The sequence below is a fragment of the Apiospora kogelbergensis genome (genome assembly GCF_038363985.1).
Source record: "Apiospora kogelbergensis strain CBS 113332 chromosome Unknown utg000012l_segment0_segment0, whole genome shotgun sequence".
Lineage (NCBI taxonomy): Eukaryota > Fungi > Ascomycota > Sordariomycetes > Amphisphaeriales > Apiosporaceae > Apiospora > Apiospora kogelbergensis.
This window is the reverse complement of record NW_027117429.1, coordinates 54,058-78,014: the sequence shown is the minus strand read 5'-3', so window position 1 is coordinate 78,014 and position 23,957 is coordinate 54,058. Positions and strand designations below refer to the sequence as shown.

General features: G+C 53.8%; 3 protein-coding genes across 3 annotated transcripts; 2 read left to right on the top strand and 1 right to left on the bottom strand.

Annotated features, from left to right (window-relative positions):
- Positions 1-593: 593 nt before the first annotated feature.
- PG998_014496 (uncharacterized protein) lies at positions 594-872 on the bottom strand (the record flags this gene model as incomplete). Its single annotated transcript, XM_066881312.1, has 1 exon — positions 594-872. The coding sequence occupies one exon, from the start codon at positions 870-872 to the stop codon at positions 594-596; it is 279 nt and encodes a 92-aa protein (XP_066723443.1).
- Positions 873-19,768: 18,896 nt separating this feature from the next.
- Positions 19,769-20,559, top strand: PG998_014495 (uncharacterized protein; the record flags this gene model as incomplete). Its single annotated transcript, XM_066881311.1, has 2 exons — positions 19,769-19,976; positions 20,099-20,559. 2 exons carry the CDS (start codon positions 19,769-19,771, stop codon positions 20,557-20,559), a joined length of 669 nt encoding a protein of 222 aa, XP_066723442.1.
- A 1,377-nt stretch (positions 20,560-21,936) lies between these two features.
- PG998_014494 (uncharacterized protein) lies at positions 21,937-23,577 on the top strand (the record flags this gene model as incomplete). Its single annotated transcript, XM_066881310.1, has 3 exons — positions 21,937-22,352; positions 22,620-22,760; positions 22,839-23,577. 3 exons carry the CDS (start codon positions 21,937-21,939, stop codon positions 23,575-23,577), a joined length of 1,296 nt encoding a protein of 431 aa, XP_066723441.1.
- Between the last annotated feature and the right edge of the window lie 380 nt (positions 23,578-23,957).

The window sequence follows — 23,957 nt, the reverse complement described above, 5'->3', positions numbered from 1 at the left end:
GCCCCATTCTTGCAGCAGCCATTCTTTTTGATGAACCGTCGTGTATACCCCACATGTGTAGGTTCCTACATCAAGCCTTGGAGCAGTGGTTGCGGCAGCGTACTGACGCGCTGTTTAGACACTTAACTCACCCATCCGGATTAGGATAAAACCAGCTACGCAAGACCGGAATGGGGACTAGCGAAATCTATTAGAGATGTAAGGAAGGGAGAGAAAGCGAAGGAAGATATCGTGGGCTGATATGAACTAGATAGCTCTTCGTGCGCACTGAAAATTTGTAGCGCAGTGTGTTCCCACAGCTTTCCGCCGTGCCTCGTCGTCTATGGCTACTGTCTAGTTCTCGTTCACATTTACTATGGGTGGTCGTTCTACTGTATCCGCCGCTCAGTCAATGGCCCATAGACCCGATGATCTTAACAGTGTATCGTGACAGTCCCGTCCAATGGCTGCGAAGACAACCCGTGAAATGTCAACTATGGAGCCGTGGAAGCTCACGAAAGCCTTCATTGGCTTCGACGGCCCTCGGCCAGCGCAAAACGTCTCGAAACTTTTCCAAAGTAGCTACGGGGATCTTCCCCCTGAGAATATATGTGCTAAGGACTCTTGTCTTGCTCTGTCCTTGCAGAACGCGAGTTCGTGTGCTTCTTGGCCTTGATAGCAATGGCCAAACGATCGAAAGCCATCCGGCTGTCCTTTGGCGCCTGCACCGTGTGTGTCCATTCCAAGGCCCACCAACCAGGACAGATGTGTTCCACCTTAGCCTGTCCGTCACGGCCACGGCCACGGCCATGTGGCTGTGGTGACGCGGGCCGTTGCCCTTCCATGTGCTTCTGAGCTTTATACATGCTCCCAGAGTGGTTTTCGGTTGGCATGATTCCCTGCGCGGTGAAACAAAAAGCTAGTAGCAACTGATTTCGATGGGGATGAACTGGTGAAAGGAGCACTGTACTCGAACAAGCACCGGGACCTCTCGTACACTTATGAAGTTATCGCTAGCACGATCTGTTCCAGCTTAAGCTTTGATTCAGCTACTATCGATAGGATGGGCACAAGAGAAGTACTTAGTAGTCGCCGCGCAGCTTTCCTGTAGTGTATGGTACGTAGGAACACAACCACACCCATCCACGATGGGGTCGGGCGGCGACCAGATATGGATTTTGTCAGTGAAAAGGTTCGTTGCTGAATGTTCCTGTGAACAAGACTTGCTGTTTCACGCAATACACCTGCAGCTCCTCTGAGGCTAGAGATTTCTGGTAATGGCCGCGACGCTTTTTCGGAGTCGGCCCTGGTGGATCATGTGAGCTTTCTTGCCTGGGCCGCTTTCGCGTCAGATTCATAGAGCTTCTACTGTGTTCTGAGGATTCCATAAAGGCTCCACAGAGCTGCACTCGCGTAATCATGTGCTTACGCCATAACCGGAACAGGGTGGACACTATATACATAACGAGGCGGTTCTACACACAGATACGGTACAAACTTGCACTACTGCCTACGGTACGGTCGTCAGTATCCAAATCACACATCGCGGCTTGCCGTCGAGTTCTTTCACGGTACACGTCAGGTCATAATACAATATGGCAACACAAACCCCTACATCCGCTTGGAAAGGCTCGGGGATACGATCACATTGGTCATTAGATCTAATCGTAGCGCGGGTGCTCTACACCCTACAGACGCCCAACGCCGTATTCCATGGCGTACTAGCACATAATCAGGACCGCTGGCTGGTAGATGGACCAGATGAGAGCTTGCTCTGGGTGTGCGAACGAGACGGCTCTATGGCCGTATGGCAGGAAGACCAGCAGCGGCCCACCATCATCGAGGGCAGGTCGGATCATGACATGGGCGCGGTGATCGGCCACCACGACAGCAGAAGCGGAGCTCTCTACTACTCTATAAAGTGGGTCGACTATGAATGTCCAACCTGGGAGTCGGAGCAGGATCTAGACCAATACTCTGCTTTCCTAGACCAGTATTGGACTTCTTTCCCAGATCAAGACTTGGTTAATTGAACGGCTTGTGTGTCTAAGCCAGGAAGGAGACCCAGAGGCGGAAGCACTACCGCACTCAACAAAAGTGAGACCGAGCTGCAGGCAGTTTTGGACCATAGGCTATTCGTAGGACACCGTAGAGAGCCGGCGAAGACAGCAAGATGGCCAAATGCACCATAAGCTACTTCGCAAAAGAGCCTCTATTGCCTGCTTTCTGATGTTCCCCCGCTCCGCTTATACCGTTCTGGTAGAGCTCTGTCGCCTCAGAGCCTGAACCATCCAGCAGCGTAGTCTTTCACCGCATCCGTCGAGAGCTCGAAGATCCTCGCGAGCTGTTTCCGGTCTCGACTTCCTAGTTGCCTGCAGACCTGTTGGCCCTACATACTGTTGGAGTGCAGTGTCGGAAGAGTAGCAGGGCACTAGCGCAACCAGCGGGTCAGGTCTATAACCCACCGCTGTTAGCGTAGATGGGTCGATGCTCACTTTCGGGTCCCTCCAATTCTTAAGTGATGGCGGGGGGCCGAAACAACCATTCTGGTCCGACCGACCGTAGTCTCCAATTGCAGCCTTTCCGACGTGGTACGCCGATTCGAATGGAGCGAGAATCATCCAGTAACATACAGTACATACTGAAAGCATTCGGTACTCTTGGCTATAACCTAGGTCCGTTTCAGACATCCGCTGGCAAACAACATGCTAATGGGTGTCGGTAGGCGGTACAAGCGCTGCGATAGCCGTTCCTTCAGTGCATAAGGTTATACGGCAGGTTGGATGGTATGTATGTACCGGGCCATGACCACGCCGACGTGGAATTAGACGCAACATGGCTGGACCGGCTGCCAAGAAGCACTTCCTAATCGAGAAATCAGTAGCTTCGTAAGATGATCAACACATAAATGGCAGGTTGGGTACTGTACTGTGCTGCGTTGGTCACTTCTAACGATTGGGCCTCGAGATACGAAGCCTGGCTGCCACTGTCATTCATCCAACATATATATTTCACTTTGATGCGTAGGATTCGTGGCCTAACTCAAGGTACATATTCGAATTCTTGAATGTTCAGCAGCGCTCCGTTGTCTTGAGCGCCGACTATCAAAGACATTCTTCAAAGATACTCACTAGTGGCGACTACATTGGTTAACTCTCTCATTCGAGGTAGAAAGCCTATGACTCAAGGCATTACAACTATCAAATACTCTCCTGGCCTACTTCGCAGACATCCAACGTCGAACCACTCGCTGCTTTGGGATTGGACGCACCATACAGTACTACTGGCTCTCCGTACAATCCAGGTCAAACCAACACATTCAACTCCCCGGAAAGAAGATATCTTGACAATTAGGCTTTCGCTCCGTCGAGATGTTACCACGAGACGCTCCGGCCGGTCACTTAGGAGGCAGCCAGAACCCTCTCTGCGCCTCGAAATACTTCCATGACTATCATACCATGGTAGCTAGGAAGCAAAGGGAAGGCGTGGAGCCGACCTGGCCTCTGGGACATGAAGGGGCATTCCTTGATGGTAAGACGAATCAGCTAATACCTCTCATCTGCAAATTATATAGAGGCGAACACTAACTCGGACACAAGCACTCCTCCTCGTGCCGATAATGGACAAGCAGAAGTACAAGTCGAAGGATAACTTGTATGGTCGGAATATGCTAATAAGCGAATACTTGTGGATATACCACTGGACCCTCGACCCACCAGGTCCTGGAGAGGAAATCCCTGTGGGTAAGGATCGTGAGAAGCGCCCTGGGCGCCCGGCTCACCGAAAGTACCGAACGAGGAAGCAAATCTCAAGCCACATTCAAGTTTTGAAAGAACTCTTCAAACCACTGCCCCTCTGTCAGTATCCCCAATGAGTAGTACAGACTGCCGTTCCCCTCCCTATAGCTAATTGTGACTGACAGTACATTTTTTTCTTCCCACGGAAGAACGACGTGGATGGCAAGAACGGAAAAGTAGACGAGGGAGGCCAGACCAAGTCGTTTCAGAACAGCCCCGTCCTTGCTGCGTTAATGGAGGGACGTCTGCCAGAGGAACGTCCAAACTACGCTTACTTTGCGCGTCTTCTCGCAGCCGACAATGAAGTCTTTCTACGGCCAACAAGATGCCATATCTACACATCCCACCCCGAACTCACCTTGAGCGAGGACTGCGGAAAAGCCTTCACTGAAGATGGGACGTGTTTGCAAGCCGATGCCTATGCTCCTGACGGCACGCGGTTGGAAGCCCAAGGCGATTTTCCGCATCTGAGAAAGAACAGCAATAAGGATTTTCTCAATGGTTTACAGCACGGTGATCGAGAAGAAGCACGTACCTACTTGCTTCATGAATATACCGAGTCTCTTACCCAAACGGAATCCAATTCCGTGCGTGGTATCTCGGCCAAGTGGGGCCAACAATTCCCTGAGCTGAACAAGAGGCTTACGTCGGCTCTCGACGACACGCATTCCTCACACACGAGTATGGCACGCAGAGTTATGGGGCCTTGCGATGTCATCCACATGGACGTTGTTTTGGACATGCATGGGACAGGTCGGTTCCCAGCAGGTACCCATCTGGATGGATGTGTCGAGTTCCACATCAACCGCCCGGAGCTTGCTCATCATATGTGGCGCTGCTCGACGTATGTCGTTAAGCCTCGAGAGTTGTACCTCGACTCATTGGAGCCTCTCATATGGGACTACAGAGCCACATGTCGTCCTTCACCACATGGCGGCTCTTGCGACAAGATCACGGTCGACTTCCCGGCTGCGAGTTGGGCCAACACCTTCTTCCGGCTTGCTGAATACGACGGGGCGGAGCGAACCAAGCGAGAGCGTGACAGCAAAGGCGAAAAGCTGCTTACGCAGTCCGATATGCTACAGCAAATTGCCATGTACCAAGAAATCATGTCGGCACCCGACGAGGGTTCGGGCAAACCCGCCTGGAGAAGCCGATGCGTAGTGCTCTGGACCTTTTCTGATATCTGTAAAAAAGCCGATATGTTTAGAGGCAAGCGGTCTAAAAAGCAAACTAGGGCGACGGCTGGCACAACCTGGCGATTCTTGTCAAAACTGGATCCAATGTCACATGATCATCAGCAACGGACGTATCTTCCTAGCAGCCCAAACATCCCTATCACAATAACGCCGAATGCGGCCAATCAGCACCACCTCAAAGCCACCATGCCTGGGAATTCTGGTAGCTTCTTTGGCCTGACGCATCTCGCCCTTCCACACCAGCTACAAGAACAGAATACACACCCGGTCTACTTGAACATGTTAAATGGTATTCCAAATGGCCAGGCTGTGCCCCTGCCTACAGCATGCCTCGATTCGAGCTTCGGCAATTCCATTGCCGAGAGCACTAACAGCCTAAAGTCGCATAGCAGCTATGGATATGATGGATCTACGGGCGACGTGGCAACAGAGCCTACCGAAATATTCCTGTCGGATCTCAGTATGTCTTCACGCACCTCTCTGGGCAACATTTGCCCGGCAGCGACAGCAGTCTTGACTGCGGAGTCCCTGCAGGGTCTGGGAGCACCAACGTGGGCCACACCGTTGCTTGATGGTCAGGGAACAAGCCTCAACTGGTCTACCATGACTGTCCCGATGGATGTGGATGACATATCGTCGATGGGGGATGGACTGTAGCAGGCTACGAGCATTCTCATATCCCCTTGGGCTACCCAGCCCCTCTAACAAGCTGTCCAACACAGGCGCCGATACTTTCAGAGCACTGTGCCAAGAAAGCAGGCAGCTCGTCAATTGGAGGAGCTCAGGCGTGGAGATTGGGAATGATGAATTTTATACTTGCGGGCTCCTAATATATAGCGGCACAAAATCCTATCCTCGTTTCCAAATTTAGAAGAACTTTCAACACAACTGAAATTAAATAGCTAGTACCCACTTCTTAGTATTGTTTAGGGCCTGAGCGACTTCCAATATGATTGTAATGTGACCCAAGCACCTTCGAGTACTTGTCATACTCTTATTTTCTGCTAACAGTGTATCCGAGGCCGTGGGAAGCAGAGGAACTCGATCTAGTCGAGTTAACCCAGTGTCCAAGGGAAGACGAATTATCTGGGCTCCGTATCTTCTCGTATCCTTGCAGTGCCCGGAGCATCTTCCTGGGCCTCTTCCGTTTTGCTCTGGTTATAATAGGGGGAGTCCATATTATTGACCATATCAAATGTGGATATACGGTCGGAAACCCGAACCCGGTTTGGCGGAGATCCCTCCGATTGTGGAGCAACTGACCTGCAAAAGCCCCATCTATTTGACGTCCTACCTTTCTCACTTGCTCATCGACTATTTGGGCGGGATCAGTAACATGTATCTGCTGCCTACAACCGCTGCTTATGACAATTTCCGCTTGTATTGGTGCTAGGTAGGCTACCATGGTGACTCCCAAGATGGAGTGGTAGCTCCGGCGCCAGAAGCATGGCGATGTGTTCAGTAGGACCGCCACCCGCTGTGGCACCTTTAGCTATCCAGAGCGTAACCCAGTGAGTGTCCAGAGCCATGTTCGAGCAGACAACCCCTAGTTCTGGTGACTAGTCACTTCGGCTTGTCCGTAGTGTTGTAACTAAAACTTGATAAAGCAAGAACTCCTCACGAACATATCCATCAAATTCAGCTGGTGTAGATAATCGAGAGAGCTGTAGTACTCCTGAGCCATTAAGTACAAATCGCTGAACTCCATAGCCGTGTCCTTGTGCTGTATGTCTCCATCCTCAAGCTGGCATAGTAGTGCTTCGAACTTTGTTAGGACGTCGAAGATGCCTTGTAAAAAGTCAACCACTATACACCCATGATCAGGCAAGTAACTCACTGTGGGATGACATTTCGGATGATTGGTTTCTGGGCTGAAACGAAAATACACCAGTTGCTTGGTACTACAGCAGTGGCGTTGTGAGGTGAAAAGCTGTTCGTGTTCAATTTATTGTGCCCGTGGATAAAATGATGAAAGAACGAAAGAAGAAAAAAATCAAATTTGTCTAAGAAGAAATCACTGGCTTATATATTTTCGCGAATTTCTTGGAATCTCTGGGGTTGAGCTTGGCATTATATACGAGCTCGCTTCTTTGTACTTGGCTTTACTACGATCGGGCGTGGCATGATATTACTCGCTAGTTCATAGCCATGCATTTGTGAGAGTCAGAGCGAGACGAACCACTGCAGTATTCGATGTCTTCACCCGCGCCAAGTCTATGTCTTTACTAAGGATGAGTCTTGTCTCGTAGAGTTATAGGTCCGAGGCGTCACGGCAAGTGCAAAACGGGACGGGCGGGGTGGTTTGGGCATGACGCCTATTGCGCATGCTCTTTCCACGCACCATGGTAGACCAGCGCTCGCGAAGCTGCTGCTCGACAAAGAAGCGCAGCCTCCAGATTTCGAACTTGAGGATATTCGGCTTGTCGCTCAGAGAGTTCGCAAGGGAGTTCGCAAGGACAGGCGCAATAGAGAGACGCTATTGAGACAGTATCCCAATATCTAGGAACTGTGTGCACTGCTCCTCGAATACTACACAAACCATTCGCTGGAAGGGCATCATCATCATGCCACGATAACTTGGCTTCGCCAATTCTGTGTCAGAATGGCTGAATGGTCGCTATTCGACGATACCCGTTCAGCCCGCGCATGGTTGTCGATGCCCGCACGGCAGCCGAGCTCTGTCGCTCCCCAGATCAGCCCACTGATGGTGTTGGCAGAGTCGGCCGAGATGGAAAGTCGCGAGGGAAGTCATGGCAAGCGAGAGGCAAGCCAGGTCTTTTATGCTGAGAACAAACGGCAGAGATATGCATGACTACGCAGCACTTGACGATCTCGACAAGCTAGCACGGAATGTGCTACGTAGTATGGGGGACCTGCCGTAGAATTGTTGGTAGAATATCGGAAATGAAGCTTTACTACCTGCATTGATGGTTGATTATTTTGACTGTGACCATTGCACGGAAGTCATTGTCGCTCGGCCCACGTGCCAAAAGCGCATGAAGCTTGGAGGTGGAAGAAGCAGGTTAAGGGGGTGGCTCTCGTCAGCCACAGGAAAACGCGGCTGTGCCATGTGGGGGCGGACTACCGGTTCAATTACAAGCAAAGCTCAAAACAGCAACAAATGCCATGATCAACTTCTTATCCGACATATCGACGGAATTGAGTAGGCACGAAAACGGCGAATCTTCGTATCGCACTGGCAACCCCCCGCATAACGTACGCGGACGACCGACGACCGACAATACAAGCTGCAATCCAGCACAGCATGGTAGCGAGCACAATGGGGGCGGGGACAAGCTCGCGACTTGAGCACGGCAGCATGACGACAGTTACTACCAAGAATACCAGTTGAGGTGACCGTTTACAAGAGAGACGACAGCACATCGACCATGATTGATATCCACTGTTTCGAATGACCGTCGAACCCGAAACAGGCACGCCGGCACACAGCGACTCCCTATGGCCCAATCCACTGATATCCAATATCCTCTTGCGAAGCCTTACACCTGATCGAAAAAGGTGTCGTCCAAGGGGTCGGCGTCGGCCACGGGGACGAATCGCTCCAACAGGGATTTCATCTGCGACAAGCAGTCCGTGACCCTCTGGGTTTGCTGCAGGAACCTGTATTCGATGTCAGTTGAACGACCTGCGCCAGAATGAACATGGCGACTTACAGACGTTCGACCTTCTGTATGCTGTCCGGGCACTGTGGTCAGATAAGCGCATCGTTGCGACGGCGGTGGAGACCTACAAAGTCGTGAATCTGGCGAGACGTGGGCGTGCGTGAGTAGGAGAGCTCGGCCGTACGAGGGCGGGGATAGGCTTACTTTTCGTTGTGGAGGGCCAGCTCGGACTGGACGGCGTTGGCCTTTTCCAGCAGCTCATTCACCTTGTGCAGCAGTTCTTGGGTATCGCCCGACCTTCGTTTTCAGTACAACGCGCGGACTGGATGTGGAGGGACCTACGGTGGCGGGGAGCTGAAGGGGCCCGAGTCGTAGCCTTCTTGGTCCTCGAAGAAGTTGGGAACGTCTGGAAAGGACAGTGGTTGTTGGTTCGGAGGCTGGAGCTGCGTGGCAGAAGGAGCGACAGTCTTGGGCGCAGGGGCAGGAGCGGGTGCAGGCGCGGGCGCCGTGGTGGCATGGCTTGCTGATGGTCGGGCCCGCCGTGGGTGGCGCGGACGCTGTGCACCGTATCGCTGCGAAGGGAGCATGTCGGCGTGGATGGAAGTGACGGATGAATAGAGGAAGTTACAGGTGAAGGAGAGCAAGGTGGGCGAAGGATAATGGAATATGCAACTCACTGAGAGCCTTGGCCCCAAAACTGGTATTTCTGTGGCCCGATTCGTGCGGTGCTGTAATGAAGCAGCAAGCATGGATGCGAGCCCAGCACGGTTTGGTGGCTGGGCTGTCAGGCGCGAAATGGGGCTTTCCAATTGGGAAGTACTGATCCATAACTTACACGTATGGGCAGAGGCGACGTTCTGGACAAAGTACGACTTGTGAAGCATAACCATGCGAGAGCCGATTAGCAGCATCCGACTCAGAGCAGACGTGGCGGAGGGTCGAAGTGAGCCTGCACCGAAAGCGGCCGACAGCATGTGGTTTCGGATCTTTGGCCTATTCGTGAGCAAGCGGCTCATCTGCAGCTGCCGTCAGTCCGGACTCTACGCGTGGGACGTACCGCCGTGTTCTGGCGTGGATTCTGACTCAGAGGCATTCCATCCTATGGTCCTCAGTCGAGCGCCAGATCAGCAGAACGAGATCGACCGGGGCTGGGATCCGGTTCTGGATTAGCACTGCTTCCCACACGTGAACGGCTCCAGTACCGCTTCCGCCCCCGCGCGTGAACAGCCCTTTCGGTGCTGGTTCTGGGTCGCTGATTTAGACGCTGGATGGTTTCGGCGCGCCACTGACCGACCCGTTCCTGAGCCAGTCTAGATGTCTGCAGAATTGCGTGGGCGACATTGTGATCAAGGACCGGAAAGAGCGCGGGAGGATGTACATACCCTCGGAGAGGCGAAGCAGCAAGGTCTCGCATCGTCGTGGACCAGTTCTGGGGTGCGTCCATTCTGGCGAACGTCCATTCTGGTGGACTTCCATTCTGGTGTGCGTCAATACGACTTTTCGGCCTGCTCAGAGCCGAGCGCAGTCGTTTCCACCCCAGATGAACACAGGCAGAAATTGCACTGGCGAACGAGCACGAGCGGTTCCGGCGGCGGCATGTCCACCGCAGTACGCCTTGACGAGCACGTGTTGCCAAACCACATGGATCTATGCAGTCCGTGCTACAATACGAGAGCGAGTGACCGCACGAGCGCGGAATCAGGGCGCAGGGTCATGGAAAACTACGGGCGGCGGCGACGATTTGCCATTCAAGAAGCACGGCGAGGGAAAGGGCAAAGTGCCATGTATGTACGTAAGTATGCACCAATACATTATATTCATCTATTCTATTCGCGTCTCTGCATTGGCTCTGCTCACGGGGTCGGGACTGCCCGATCCGCGCGAACAGGTTCGTAGCCAGCACCACGTACAGGCGCAGAGGCCGGCTTCGCTGGCCGCACTGCCACTAGCAGGTGCAGGGAAAAACCTCGGTACATGAGATGCTCGAATGTAGGAGGAAAACCCGGGTGGCCAAGGCGGGCAGGAGATGACTCGAACTGCGGACGCCAGAGCCAGGCTCGATACCACTCCGCAGGAGATGCTCGACTGGATGGGTGGCAGAGCCCGTTGGATTATCCGGCAGGAGATGACTCGGACTGCCGGAGCCCAACGAAAAACCCAACCCCAAGAGGAAAGTCGTTGAAGGGAGGGCTGCCCCAGGAGGTAATAAGTCGCTGAAAGGAAGGGTGCCTCAGGAGGTAATAAGTCGCTGAAAGGCAGAGCCAACCCCAGACTCTGAAAGGCAGAAGAAAGAAAAAAACCCAACCCCAGGAGGTAGTAAGTCGCTGAAAGGAAGGGTGCCCCAGGAGGTAATAAGTCGCTGAAAGGAAGGGTGCCTCAGGAGGTAATAAGTCGCTGAAAGGCAGAGCCAACCCCAGACTCTGAAAGGCAGAAGAAAGAAAAAAACCCAACCCCAGGAGGTAGTAAGTCGCTGAAAGGAAGGGTGCCCCAGGAGGTAATAAGTCGCTGAAAGGCAGAGCCAACCCCAGACTCTGAAAGGCAGAAGAAAGAAAAAACCCAACCCCAGGAGGTAGTAAGTCGCTGAAAGGCAGAGCCAACCCCAGGAGGTAGTAAGTCTCTGAAAGGAAGGGTGCCCCAGGAGGTAATAAGTCGCTGAAAGGAAGGATGCCCCAGGAGGTAATAAGTCGCTGAAAGGCAGAGCCAACCCCAGGAGGTAGTAAGTCTCTGGAGGGAAGGGGGTGATCCAAAAGGATGCACAAGGAAAGAAAGAAGAAAAGAAACCTTGACTGCGCTGGAGAAGGTCGCCTTTATATAATCGTGTCGACGGCTAAGGTCTGTCAAGGTGGGCCCCTACGTACATGCTGTGTGTGGTTCCTGCCCATGTCTTCCGTCTGGCGTTTCGGCTCCTCTACAGACGTCCACTGCCATCCCAGCCACCGCTACGGCACAACCGGCGACATGAGTGACTCTCCTCCAAAGCTGGCTATGCGCCTCTCGGGGAGTGTTTTCTGGTCCCTTCTGCCAGTGTCACGGCTCCAGGATCTACTCCTGCATCTATGTCCCTCTTCGCCTCCTGGGCCATGTTTGTCCCTCCCTCTCTTTTTCCTCTTTTTCTCCCTTGCTCTCTCTCGCTCCCTTTCTTGCTCCGCTCGCCCCTCTCGCCCATTCCTTCGCCCTTGCCCATTCCTTCGCCCTCTCTCGTTCCCTCGTCTCTCTCGTTCCCTCGTCTCTCTCGTTCCCTCGTCTCTCTCGTTCCCTCGTCTCTCTCGTCTCTCTCGTTCCCTCGTCCCGTCGCCCTCTCGCCCTCTCTCGTCCCCTCTCTCGTCCCCTCGTTCTCTCCCTCTCGGTCTCTCCCTCTCACTCTCCTTCCACTTCCCCTCCTTCCGCCTCTCTCTTTTCCCCTCCTTCGCTTCCCATCTCCTCTTGCTGCCACTACGCTTACCTACTTTACGCTCATTGTCTGATACCCCCTCACTCGTCTTCCATAAGTAGACTGCTCCACCGTCACATTGCCAGTCAGCGAGTATGCCCGCCGCCGCACGATGCGCTCAACGTCGACTGCGTAACTCGAATCTCCCAACAGTATCCGGCCGCAATCCCTACAACCTCGAGGCGCGACCGCCGCCATTTCGAGGCCACAACGGAGGCCACAACGGAACGGCCGTCATAGGAAACGTACCTGGTCGTGCATGGCCAGGAAGCACCCGATCGGCGTTTGTACCTCCAAGACGCAGGCAGTGGGGATTGCCTATAATACTACGCGGAGGATTCGATCGGAGGACGCAAGGCCAGTGACTACCATGGTCCGGCTATTCATGCAACAGGACCAACGCAGGAGACTGCGAGCCACGGAAGAGTTCCACTTTAGCATTTGGCCCACCCACGCAATTGCTCCCAATACCAACCGGCGGTCGGCTTTGGCCTACTGGCAGCGCCCGACGAAGACGTCGCATAACTCCTATCAGTTTGCTCGGCTGTTCTGGCGTAGTTACGGCAAGTGGACAAATGGCTGGCTGGACGGAATGGCGGAGACTGGCTCCGAGAATGGCGGAGACTGGCTCCGAGAATGGCGGAGACTGGCTCCGATGTTCGTAGGCTCCTTCTACTTCCCAACGAATGCACCATGGCCGACTTCTTGCGATTTGTTTCCTAGAGTATCCGAGCGCCTGCATTGATTGACAGTGGTTATAAGTACGATGGGGCTTCTGTGTGCTCCATTTACCCCGGCCATGGCTCGCTAGTGAGACTTGTCGCGACCCATACGAGAGCCCTGCAGTAAGACCAGTCGCTCCACACCCAAATGGGTCGGTCAGAGCAGAAGCCGGCCCAGTTAACTCTAATGCAACTTCCATTCCCCCGTCTCACCAGGAATGGACGGAAGCACGACAGTAACAGGCGCGAATGGTGAACAATCGAGCACGGGGCGGTGACGCTTAAAGTCTCTTCGTTGGTTTTCTCTTCCCGTGCAGTGCCATACCCCGCAGCAGCGACGATTGACCGTCCCCGGATGCAGACATGACCGTGATGGCCGCTGATTGGGTTCCGACTACACGGACCGCAATTTCGCGTTCAGCAGAATGCCACTATCCGGCTAGGCTCGGCGTGGCAGCATTCCCGCTTACGCTTGGCGCAATGAACCATGCCGCCTCTGCTGTTGGTTGGCTGCCTACGGTCGGGAGAGAACAGGACTCGGCACGAGTCATGCAAAGGAGACAACCGGAATGCCGCCAGGTTGCTATGGCCTACCCAGCGCTTGCCTACCGATGCGGCCTAATAACTGCAGGCTTTCTCCCAGCGCAGCCAATGTCGGAGCACTCGGACCAGACAAGGGACGCAGATACGCCGTTCGCCAGATGCAATCAAGATAGGAAACGAACTGGGCCGACAAAGAGCCTGAGCGTGCTGTAGCCAGATGCAAGACACAGAGCAACTGCCCAACTACATACCACCTCTGCGGCTGTCCCACAAGCCGAACGACCCATGCTCCAAGGACGTGTTTCCCTACCGGTTCGGCATGCCAAGCATGCTTGCACTCATTCCAGTCATGCCATTTTCTGTAGCGGTGCTGCGTGATGACTGTTGGCTGACGGCCAGTTGGGAGGTGACGGGGAACATCTGTGTCAAGAAACGAGCTATCAGACGTTAAGCGCAGTTCTACCTGAGCCGCCTACCAATAGCAGTGCCATGTCATGCCAAACCAGGCGTCATACCGAATCTCCAAGCTGAGTTCTCCGCATACAATCTTCAACGTAGACGAGTTTACGCCCGCGCCAGACAAGGTGAGCACCACACGAAAACGGTGCAGTGGCCATGCTCTGTCCCGTCCTAGCTCGTTTAGCATCGGCGCAACAAGGTGGCATTGTACTGGCCAACACCTGCTGCACAGCGTCTTGCCTGGATACTATCGCCAATCGCCAGCCGCCGACCTGCCGCATCGGATTTTGCTCACCTGATCGGATCCTACACCCAATGTGGGAGCTACAATGTGGAGACGTTCATGCGCATTCGGGTGTTCCAATGAACGCCAAGGATGCGGAGGCCTTCCCCGCTCCTAGTTCAGGTATGTGACTGGCACGCCCTGGTGACGCATGCAAGGCGGATCCAGCGTCCAAGGGACACCTAAGCGAGGCCTGGCCCTGGGAACGCCAGTACAAGCGAATGTAGAACAAGAAGATTAAACCTCTCGATCTCTCAGAGGCGCCGAATCACGGGCAAAGACACAGGTAAGTGGGCAAAATATACAATTGAACTTCTGCGACGCACCTACGTCACGAAAGTCCCGACGCACCGCGTCTCGTCAACACTCCTAGAGCACATCTGCCGTACTGGTAAAGCACCCTGGTAAAGCACCCTGGGCAAGACCGGATATGAGCCCGCTATGAAAGCCCGACATCACTGGAGACCTACTGATTGTTGTACATCTTGTCCTTGATTTTGCGAAACAACTTCCCAAATCTTCCTAAATAAGCGCAATCTCTGCTAGCGCAGCATAAGCGCTGACACACTATTGGAAATCGCACCGCATTCGGTAGGAAGAGGGGGAATCCAAACCGCTCGAACACGCCTTTATTCGGACCGAGCTGAAGCTGGATCGCCGCTCACCCTTGGCCAGCAGTTCGCCATAGCATCCTCGTCAAGCCGCCCGGCGAGCGCTGGCAATCGGCGCGAGGTTCCGTGCCAGGATGAGGACTGGGAACGCGCAGGCCTGTGAAAAGCAGGTTGGAAGAGTTGCGACAGACATGTCCACCATGGGCCACCACTTCGTCACACTGAAATCGGTTCGATAATGTAGTCCTTTCGATATGACCTCGCTCCATGACCCGTGTCGCAACTTTCAGCCATCGGATGGAGTGGATTGACCACGCCGCTGCATCTCGTCTCGGTGATGCACGTTACTGCTCGATTGTCGGTGATTGTCGGGGATTGTCGGTTGCTCGGGCATTCCGAAGGGAGGAATGTGTCCCGACAGATTGGGTCACTAGAGAAAGGGAGGCAAGGGAGGCAAGTGGTCTTTATAACAGCAGGACAGGTCCAACAAAATGGGCAGCGCATGGCGCTAATTCGAGATCAGCTAGTGCTAACCCCACCCAACGGGCCAATGGGTGTTCGGCCTGTGCCGGCCAAGCAGTCGAGCTGTGTAGGTCGTAGCTGCTTTGGGCCTCGTGCCAGTGCGCGGACCGCCTTTTGATTGTCTGTCACCCAATAGACATTGGATTTTGCTCATGCTGCGCCTGTATGTCATGTCGACTTTTTCCAGCTTTCGTGTTTACCATGCTCAAGTTGATTGACTGCCACTGTCAGGGCCGTCACACTCGAAGTCGTCTGGAGCGGTCTATCTGAATCTAATGACCTTGGCGGAGGTTAGACTTGGGAGACGACAGCTGTCTCTGTAGTCTCTGTAGTCTCTGTAGTCTCTGTAGTCTCTGTAGTCTCTGTAGTCTCTGTAGTCTCTGTAGTCTCTGTAGTCTCTGTAGTCTGTAGTCTCCTCGTAGTTGTGACCGAGCCACCATGAGCAAAAACGCAAAGCCCTTCAAGATGAGTGTACAGCACCGTGCCCGACCTGTGCTTCTCACTGCTTCGCACCATCTCAGCGTCGGGGTCTTCTCTACCTGCCATTCCAGGAACAGCGGGCCTTCCGGGAAGTCAGTGTCTACCGTGGCAGCTAGAAGCGACCTGTGTCGCGAAGAGCCTGAGGGTTGAATCCGCCCACTCGGCCAGACAAGCTGAACGGGAGCCGACAGTCGCAAGAGTTTGACAGAGGATTTTTCTGGTGTAAGCTAGTTCCGTTCTTACGACATACCCAGCGTTCGAGGGCAGCCGAAATGCATCTGGCCGTACTCGTACGCAGTCCCGGAGTAGCTCGGGGTCACTGTACGCCGAATCCCCCGTGCTGCTGTTCTGGTTCGTACTTCCCCCGTATCTCTGGGCAAAGCACACTCGTTTTGCACCGTTTCCTGATGATGCTACCGAAAGCTACTCCGATATGCCAGGCTCCGTACCTCGAGGTCCAGTAACCAGAAGTCACCAGCGCAATACAGTACAGTACCCAACCTGCCATTTATGGGTTGATCATGTTGCGAAGCTACCGATTTCTCAATTAGGAAGTGCTTCTTGGCAGCCGGTCTAACCATGTTGCGTCAAATTCGATGCTGGCGTAGCTATGGTCCCGTACAGACGTACCGTAGACGACCTGCCGTATTACGGTATGCAGAAGAAACGGCATTGACATGCTGGCTGCCAGCGAACGTCTGAAAACGGACGTGGCCCATGCCAGAGTACCAAATGCTTCCAGTGCTGGGGGCGGTAGAAGTGCGCTTTCGTGGTCGTGCTGGTCATCTACGCTTGTGAAGTCCTTTGCTACGGCCTACTCCAGATTGGATACTTGGTCAACATGTGAGATGTCATCGGTGCCTGCTTGCCACGCGTAGCGACCGCCATACTGCTCATACGGCCCATACGACTGGCTATCCTTGTCGAGCAAGAAGTCCGACGGTCTGCAGAGTTGGAGGACTGGGGGTAGGTTATGCTGCACGGCTGGCACAAGTTCTGATCCCATGGCTGGACTTCGCCGACGACTCGCATTCCACCGCTCCCAATGTGTATGGGCCTCTCGTAGCTGCCGAAGTGCTTCTGTGGCTCTTTGCTTTGGGCTAGTCCGGTCCCATTCACGACAGGCAGCCGAAACGCATCTGATTGTTCTCCCAGGTTCTCAAATAATAGTATGTGCTCCTTGTACCCGAAAGCCCCAATGTAGCTCTTCTGGTTCGTACCTACCAGTATCGTACATCAGGCCTTTGCATCTGTTTCTGACCATGCTACCTGAAGCGACTTCCGGTCCTATTGGGTTCGTACCTCAAGGTACAGTCGTCAAAAGAGACCGGTGCAGTACTGACGGTGTGACTTACGTGCAGTTCATCTTGCGAAGCTAGACTCTCGATCAGGAAATGCCTTTTCGTAGTCGGTCGAAAGTTATCTCTCCAGCTCTGCGTCGTTAAGCGGCGGTAGGGCAGATGTCGACCTCAGGACGCAGAGCTGCTGATGGCGCCGCCGGCCCAGATGAGCAAAGCCAGCGGACAGCAGCGCCGATATTGTTGTGCTCCGTTGTTGGCCGTGGCGCACTTGCTGGCTCACACGAGGCACTTTCAGGTCCCTCCAATTCCCACCGAGTAGTATGCAGAAATGGTACTGAGAGGCCCAACAACCATTCTAGTCCCCCCGATCGTATTATTCAATTGTACCATTATCGACGTGGTGCGCCGATTCGAATGGAGCGCGAATCATCCAGTAACATACAATACTGTCTTTTGCTGCGTAAGCTCGAAGAGTCTCACGGGCTGGTTTCAGTCCTGAGTTTGGTTGGCCTGATTCTAATGCAGAATCGGAACCGTCCTCAAGTGGCACTCAGAGACGGAATGGACGCCGGACGGACAGTTTGTGATGCAGCTCATGTTCTGGTGCGCAGGACAGAGCCTGACGTTCCCACCGCTCTGCTTGTACAGGTACCGTTCTGGCAAAGGTAGGTCGCCTCGGAGCCTGAATCATTCAGCAGCGTATTCTCTATCGCCGCATCCGTCGAGAGCTCGAAGACCCTCGCGCGCTGTTTCCGGTCCTGGCTTCATAGTTGCCTGCAGACCTGTTGGCCCTACCGTCGGAGTGCAGTGTCGGAAGAGTAGCAATGGCGCACTAGCGCACTAGCGGGCCAGGTCTAGAACCCACCGTTCTTAGCGTAGAGCCGGTTCGCGAGCCTGCGTCATTTGTGAACCAACTGCCCAATCCTCCTGAACTGCGCAACTTCTCCTCAAGACGCGTCGAAGAGAAGCTGGCCCGGGATCCCTCTCGCCAACATGGGCTCGGAACCGGATCAGCAGCTGCATTAGCGACGTTCGCCCAACTCGAACTCATCATGCCATCCCCATTTGACACCCGCAAGCCAAGCGTGACTACAGTATATCTACCGTTACGCGGGACGCTATTGAAGCTCCATGGACACCAGGAATATGTTCCAAGAGAGTCCAGCAAGTTACCCGAACCGTATTAGTAGCTAGGCCTCCGTCATGGTCCATACCAAGGCGCAGAAAGACAAGGTTCGCAAGAGCGGCTTGTCGCTGCAGAACAAGACACAAGACCTCGGGCGGTTCTGCGATGTCTTCAGCGCGCTTGCGTACTGGAACCCGACGCACGAGTGGATGGAGACGGCGATGCACGTCCCACGCGGGCAGCAGGTGCCGGACCTCAACAGGATTGTCCGTCCCCATGTCCCGGTTACCGTTCCGTCGAGTGTATTCAGCTCTGTTACTAACAGCCGCAGTTTCGAGGGTCAGCCGCGTGCCATGCGAGACCGAGCCACGGCCGAGCGACGCGATCGAGCGGCCAAGTCGAAGCCATCAATTTCGAGGCCCAGGCGGATGCCAACGACGACGCGAATGCCGTTGCTTGCATAGACAGCGATGCGGATGCCGAGTACGAAACCGACCCCGAGTATATTGCAGCAGTTCCCGCTGCCGCGGCGGAGCCTCTGTCTATCTACGACGTCATCCCCGACGATGACGGCGGGACTGTCATTCTCAACAGTCCGATGAGACAGAAGGGTCCGAGGCAGCTGCCTTCGCCGCGAAGGCCGCAAGGTAAGCATGATTCTCGTCTATTGACTACATAGTCGACTGGCCGTTGACGCTCATCATACAGCAGGCACTCCAGGTTCCCAACCGACAGTGGAACGGCAGCTCGCTCGTACCGAGCCCAGCTCCACGACGAACACTGCACCAGCCGCGGCGACGAATGCAGGTGCTTGGCCAGCACCCACAAGATACCCCGACCACGGCGCGATGGATGCGTCGCTGCAGAGAGCTGTGCGTTTGGACAGCCGGGTGCCAGCTAGAAGACCCTTGGCGCCGATCATGTCGACTCAACCACGGCGGTGCCCTCCCAGAATGGTGGGAAACGGTGTACAGCTGTCACGGAGCAGTGGGCAACGCTGTTGCGTCATCATTTTCTGCATAGATTGGCTCACCCCTTGGTGGTTTTGCCTATTCTGAAGATCTAAGCCTAATTTAGTATGGCTAAAAGCTTGAAATGGCTTCATAAAAGATGTGCAACGCAAATAACGTACCACGCTAGAAATAGACTCTGATCTACCCCTAAAAGGCAACGCTCGTGGCGCCTTCCCCTTCTAGGAGCTCGAAAACTGTAAAAAGACGAGCTCGCAACGAGGGGTGAAAAGGCACCTCGTTGCGAGCTTGGATGTTTGTATGTGAATCATATACAAACATCCAAACGTCAACAATGGACGAGAACCAAGTCTGAAAAGCAGCTTTCTGATACGCTGTAAGTGCTGCGCTTCTAGTGCTTAAAAGCACACGCCAACAGCCTAGCGAGCGTCACATCATACACGCCAATGGACCAATAGGAGCTCGAGAGGTTGCCGACGAGATGTTGAAAGCCCCTGACAGGGTGTTTTTCGACCTCTTTAGGATGAGACCTTCCACCTTTCGAAAGCTCGTGCATTAGCTAGAGAGAGCGGGTCTCGAAGGCTCGAGGTATGAGACTGTTGATCAGAAGGTGTTGATCTTTCTGTACATCATCGCCCACAACAGCTCAGAGACAGACGGCCGATCGCTTCCAAATCGCCCAAAGCTCCGTCTCGGCGGCCTTCCAAAAGGTTCTGCTGGTGATGGTGAAGCTATTCCAAGCCTTCGTACGTCTGTCGGAAGAGGGGTATGTCTCGAAGGAGGTCGAACTGAGCCAGAAGAGGTCGGTGTTCAATGGCTGTATTGGGGCAATCGACGGGACTTTGGTGCGTGCGCACATCCCCCAGAAGCACCAACGCAACTGGCGTAGCAGGAAGGGGATGGTTCATCAGAACGTGTTCGCCGCCGTACGTATGGATGGAACGTTCAGCTACGTACTAGCCGGAGCGGAGGGTAGTATGAATGTCTCGACGTTGCTTAATCATGCGCTCGCTCATGGGTTCACCATACCCCCAACCGGTTTTACCTAGCAGACGCTGGGTTCGGAAGGCAGGAAGGCATAATTCAGCCATACTACGGCATCCGGTACCACCTCCAAGAGTGGCGTGAAGGTAACAGGGGACCGGAGACCGCAGAAGAGCTGTATAACCTCCGGCAAAGTGGCTCGAGGATCATCGTCGAACAGGTGATCGGCATGATCAAGAGGAAGTGGAAAATACTGCGAGAGACTGCGCCGGAATACGGCCTGCGTACGCAGATGAGGATCGTGTATGCCGTATGTGGCCTCCATAACTTTATACGCCGAGACGGAGAGGAAGAGGTCGACGAGGAGGCTGACCTGCCTAGGTGGCAGAGAGACCAGCTGGAGCAGGCTCGGCAACGCTGCGAGAGGCTTGAAGGCATGCTGCCGCCGGAGATTCGAGAGCAGATCGTGAGAGCCTCATGGACAGCTTATTTAGAAGAGAAAAGGCGTCGAGAGAGGAGGGTGGATTGACGTTTGGTGGTCTGCTCTCGCATGTTAGCAACTTCTCAGGAATATGTGGATTTTGGTGTGAAAATCGATGGGGTCTGAGAATTATTAAAGTTGTTGAGGCTCATCGTCAAAGGCTACGCCCATACCTATTTGAGGCATAGATTAACCTCCGCTTGACGAATTTTAAGCCGGAAAACGCTGATTCTGGGCGGAATTGATTGATAAAGCGTATTAATCGCGAAAGAAGGCAGAAAAAGAGGTTGCGCGTGTGTTGTTGAGGTGCTATTGTAGTTGACGTTGTTGATCAAGCCAAAATGCTGTGAATCGGCTCCAATTGACCAGAAATAGCTTAAATCGGCGTTTTGGGGCCTGTTGGCTGCTAAGAGGCCTGAAAATCAACGCTTTAGTGGGCCCAACAAGCCTAAAACAACAGCAACAACAGGCCAGAAATCGTCGAATTGGCCGATCAAAGCAACACTCGCAACAAGCCATAAAATGGCCTCAAATCAACACTTATAACAGCATACAACAGCATTTAAAGGCCGATCAGCTGTATTTGCTTAAAGTGGCCTAATCCACACTAAGATCAACAACAACAGCTGCTGCCGAGAGCACGGATCTCTCCTTTTAAACCTCCCTCCAACAACAACAACAGCAGCTGCGAGCGAGAGCGCTGGTCTCCCCTTTTCAACCTCTTTCTGGTCAACCTCGCCGTCTTGATGCATTTCCACACGCATCTTCCTGCCGGCTATAAGGGAGATCATCTCCTCGGCGTCGGTCATCCCCGTGAGAATCGTATGTATCTTCATACATGCTGTGATACGGTGTCTCGGCCATGTATGGGGTGATCATTCGTTGTAAAAACAAGCTCGCCTGTAGCCGCACTCCAATCCTTCGTCAGCCCTTGGATTCGGCAACGGTGACGTAGGTCTTGCTACGCCGAAACCCAACGACTTGGGCATGGCCTAGTTTTAGTGGTTAATGAGTCGGCTCCACTAGAACAAGTGCGAGGATATGGAAATAGAAGCCGGTCACCGAGCGGTGCCCATGGCTTCGGAATTACGTGTCACTACTTGTACTTTGCGGGATGTGCGCAAGATTGCGTCACAGTTACAATTACAGCCTGGAGCCCACCGCCTGGCGTCCCAGGGGATTGTTTCGAATATGGCCTCCATAATTCAGGTACCCGATGGCTGCAAAGGTCGCAGTGACGTATTGGACCCCCGCACTTATATGGGGAGCTCATATCAATAAAAGGCATAGCTAGACATGAGCCTAACCTTTGAGAAGCGTACCCAACCCAAAAGAAAAGATCATATCGTCCGGATTTCTTATGTACTGGAATAAAACAAGACGACTTCAAGTTATTCGCTAAGTTGCTAAACAGGCTTGGTAAATATGTCAATTGAACAAGGGACGCGGCCGCAACTCCATGCGCCGCCCGGCGCAACAGCCAAGATCTCCATTATCGACTCTACCATGAGCATCCGCAACGAACAGTTAGAGAGCAAGCTTCTAATGCCGCCGCTCGAGGATCTGCGCATAATACAGCCTACCACAACGTGGTGCTTCTTGATTGAACAGCTCAGCGACGGCATGGGTAGCGGCTTGGAGAACGACGCGGCGCCGGTGGGGAAAAGGAAAAAGGCCGTCTGGGATCTTGGGGCACCCACCCATCCTGACGCGGTCTACTCTCCTCAAGTCCTGCGAGATATAGCCGACGGAGGATGGGAGATTGGCCAGGACAAAAGCGTAGCGGACATACTGAAGGAAGGCAGTGTGGATCCGCAAGAGGTGGATAGTGTGATTTGGAGGTGAGTTCTGGCCCTTTTTATTCCTCATGTCCATTCACCTGTTATGGAAAGATTGGTTTGGCACGGCTTTTGGCTCCTCGGTGAGCATGGAAAATATTTGATACTTTAAACTAGTATAAGAAAAAGACAATCTCGATGATTAGGAGTCGGTTTCTGGCTTGGTCAAAGGTATTGAGTGGCTGGACAGCTAAAAGGGGGCAACCAAGGAATTGACGAAAGCACAAAGGAAAACGAACTGATCTGGCCTACTGACTGTGAGAACAATAGTCACCACCACTTCGACCACATTGGCGATCCGAATACTTTTCCCAAATCCACAGAAATTGTCGTCGGTACAGGGTTCACCAAAGCGCACCTTCCGGGCTACCCCACGAACCCCAAGAGCGAGTTGCGAGACGATTATTTCGAGTAAGCACTTCCGCAATACCTTTGGGAAGGTCATCCACTCCTATCAGCTTTATGGTACTGATCCCATAGAAAACTTAGAGGTCGTAAACTGCACGAGGTGGACTTCGGCTCCTCGATGCTTGAGATCGGCGGTTTCCGCGCCATCGACTTCTTTGCAGACGGCTCCTTTTACTTACTAGATACGCCCGGCCACGCCGTGGGGCACATGTCTGGCCTGGTACGAACCACCGCCGCGGTCGCAGGGGATGAAGAAGACACCTTCATCTTCCTCGGTGGCGACATCTGTCACCACGGAGGCGAGCTGCATCCGTCCCCTCAGCTCCCCATGCCCACCGCTGCATCTGCGCCACCCGACGAGATTCCCAACGAAGTGTTGCACGCCGTCGCGCAGGTAATCGCCTCTCACGGAACCTGTCCGGGAGGCCAAAATCCGAGCTCTGCCACATCTGTCTTGGATATGCTGCGCCAGCTGCTCCGCGACCTCAGCACGGCCCGTGGACGAGGGTGTAGCGGCGACACCGAGGAGCAGCAGCCCTTATTCGACACCAACTTAGGTCACAACCTGGCGCAGGCGATGCAGACGCTACGGCGGACGCATGCATCCTTCGATGCCGCCGACAACGTCTGGTGCGTCTTCGCGCACGACATGTCCCTGCGCGGCGTCGTTGACGCCAAAGGCGGGCTGTTTCCGGCCCGAGACGCAAACCACTGGAAACGGCGCGGGTGGGACCGGAGTACACAGTGGCGATCCTTGCGGGATCTGGTGTCCGCCGTCGAGGCAGTGGCGCCCAAGGGAAATGGGACTGAATCGAATTAGGGTGGGGGAGTGAATTCAAAGTAAAACGGGCCACTTGCTGGATACTGATAGTCGTGCCGGGTTAATGTGGCACGGGGAAGGTGACGTGACACATGGTTCCTTAAATGAATATGGTGATTCGTGGCAAGGCCTTTGACTATGCCCAATGCCGTTCTTTTTGTGGCTTTACCACGTTGACCCACTTTGTGTACGGCAAGATATGTTGTGTGATATACTTATGGGCAATTAGCCTCACGGTCCGTCGCCAACCGACCCCAGAAGCCGGGCTCGACCCCATAGCAAAGGCGATCGGCAATGGCCCATCCTAACACCGAGTGAGATCGAAAAGGCTATCCCGCAAAAGGATACAGCCCCAGGGAAGGATCGCATTAACTGGCGGA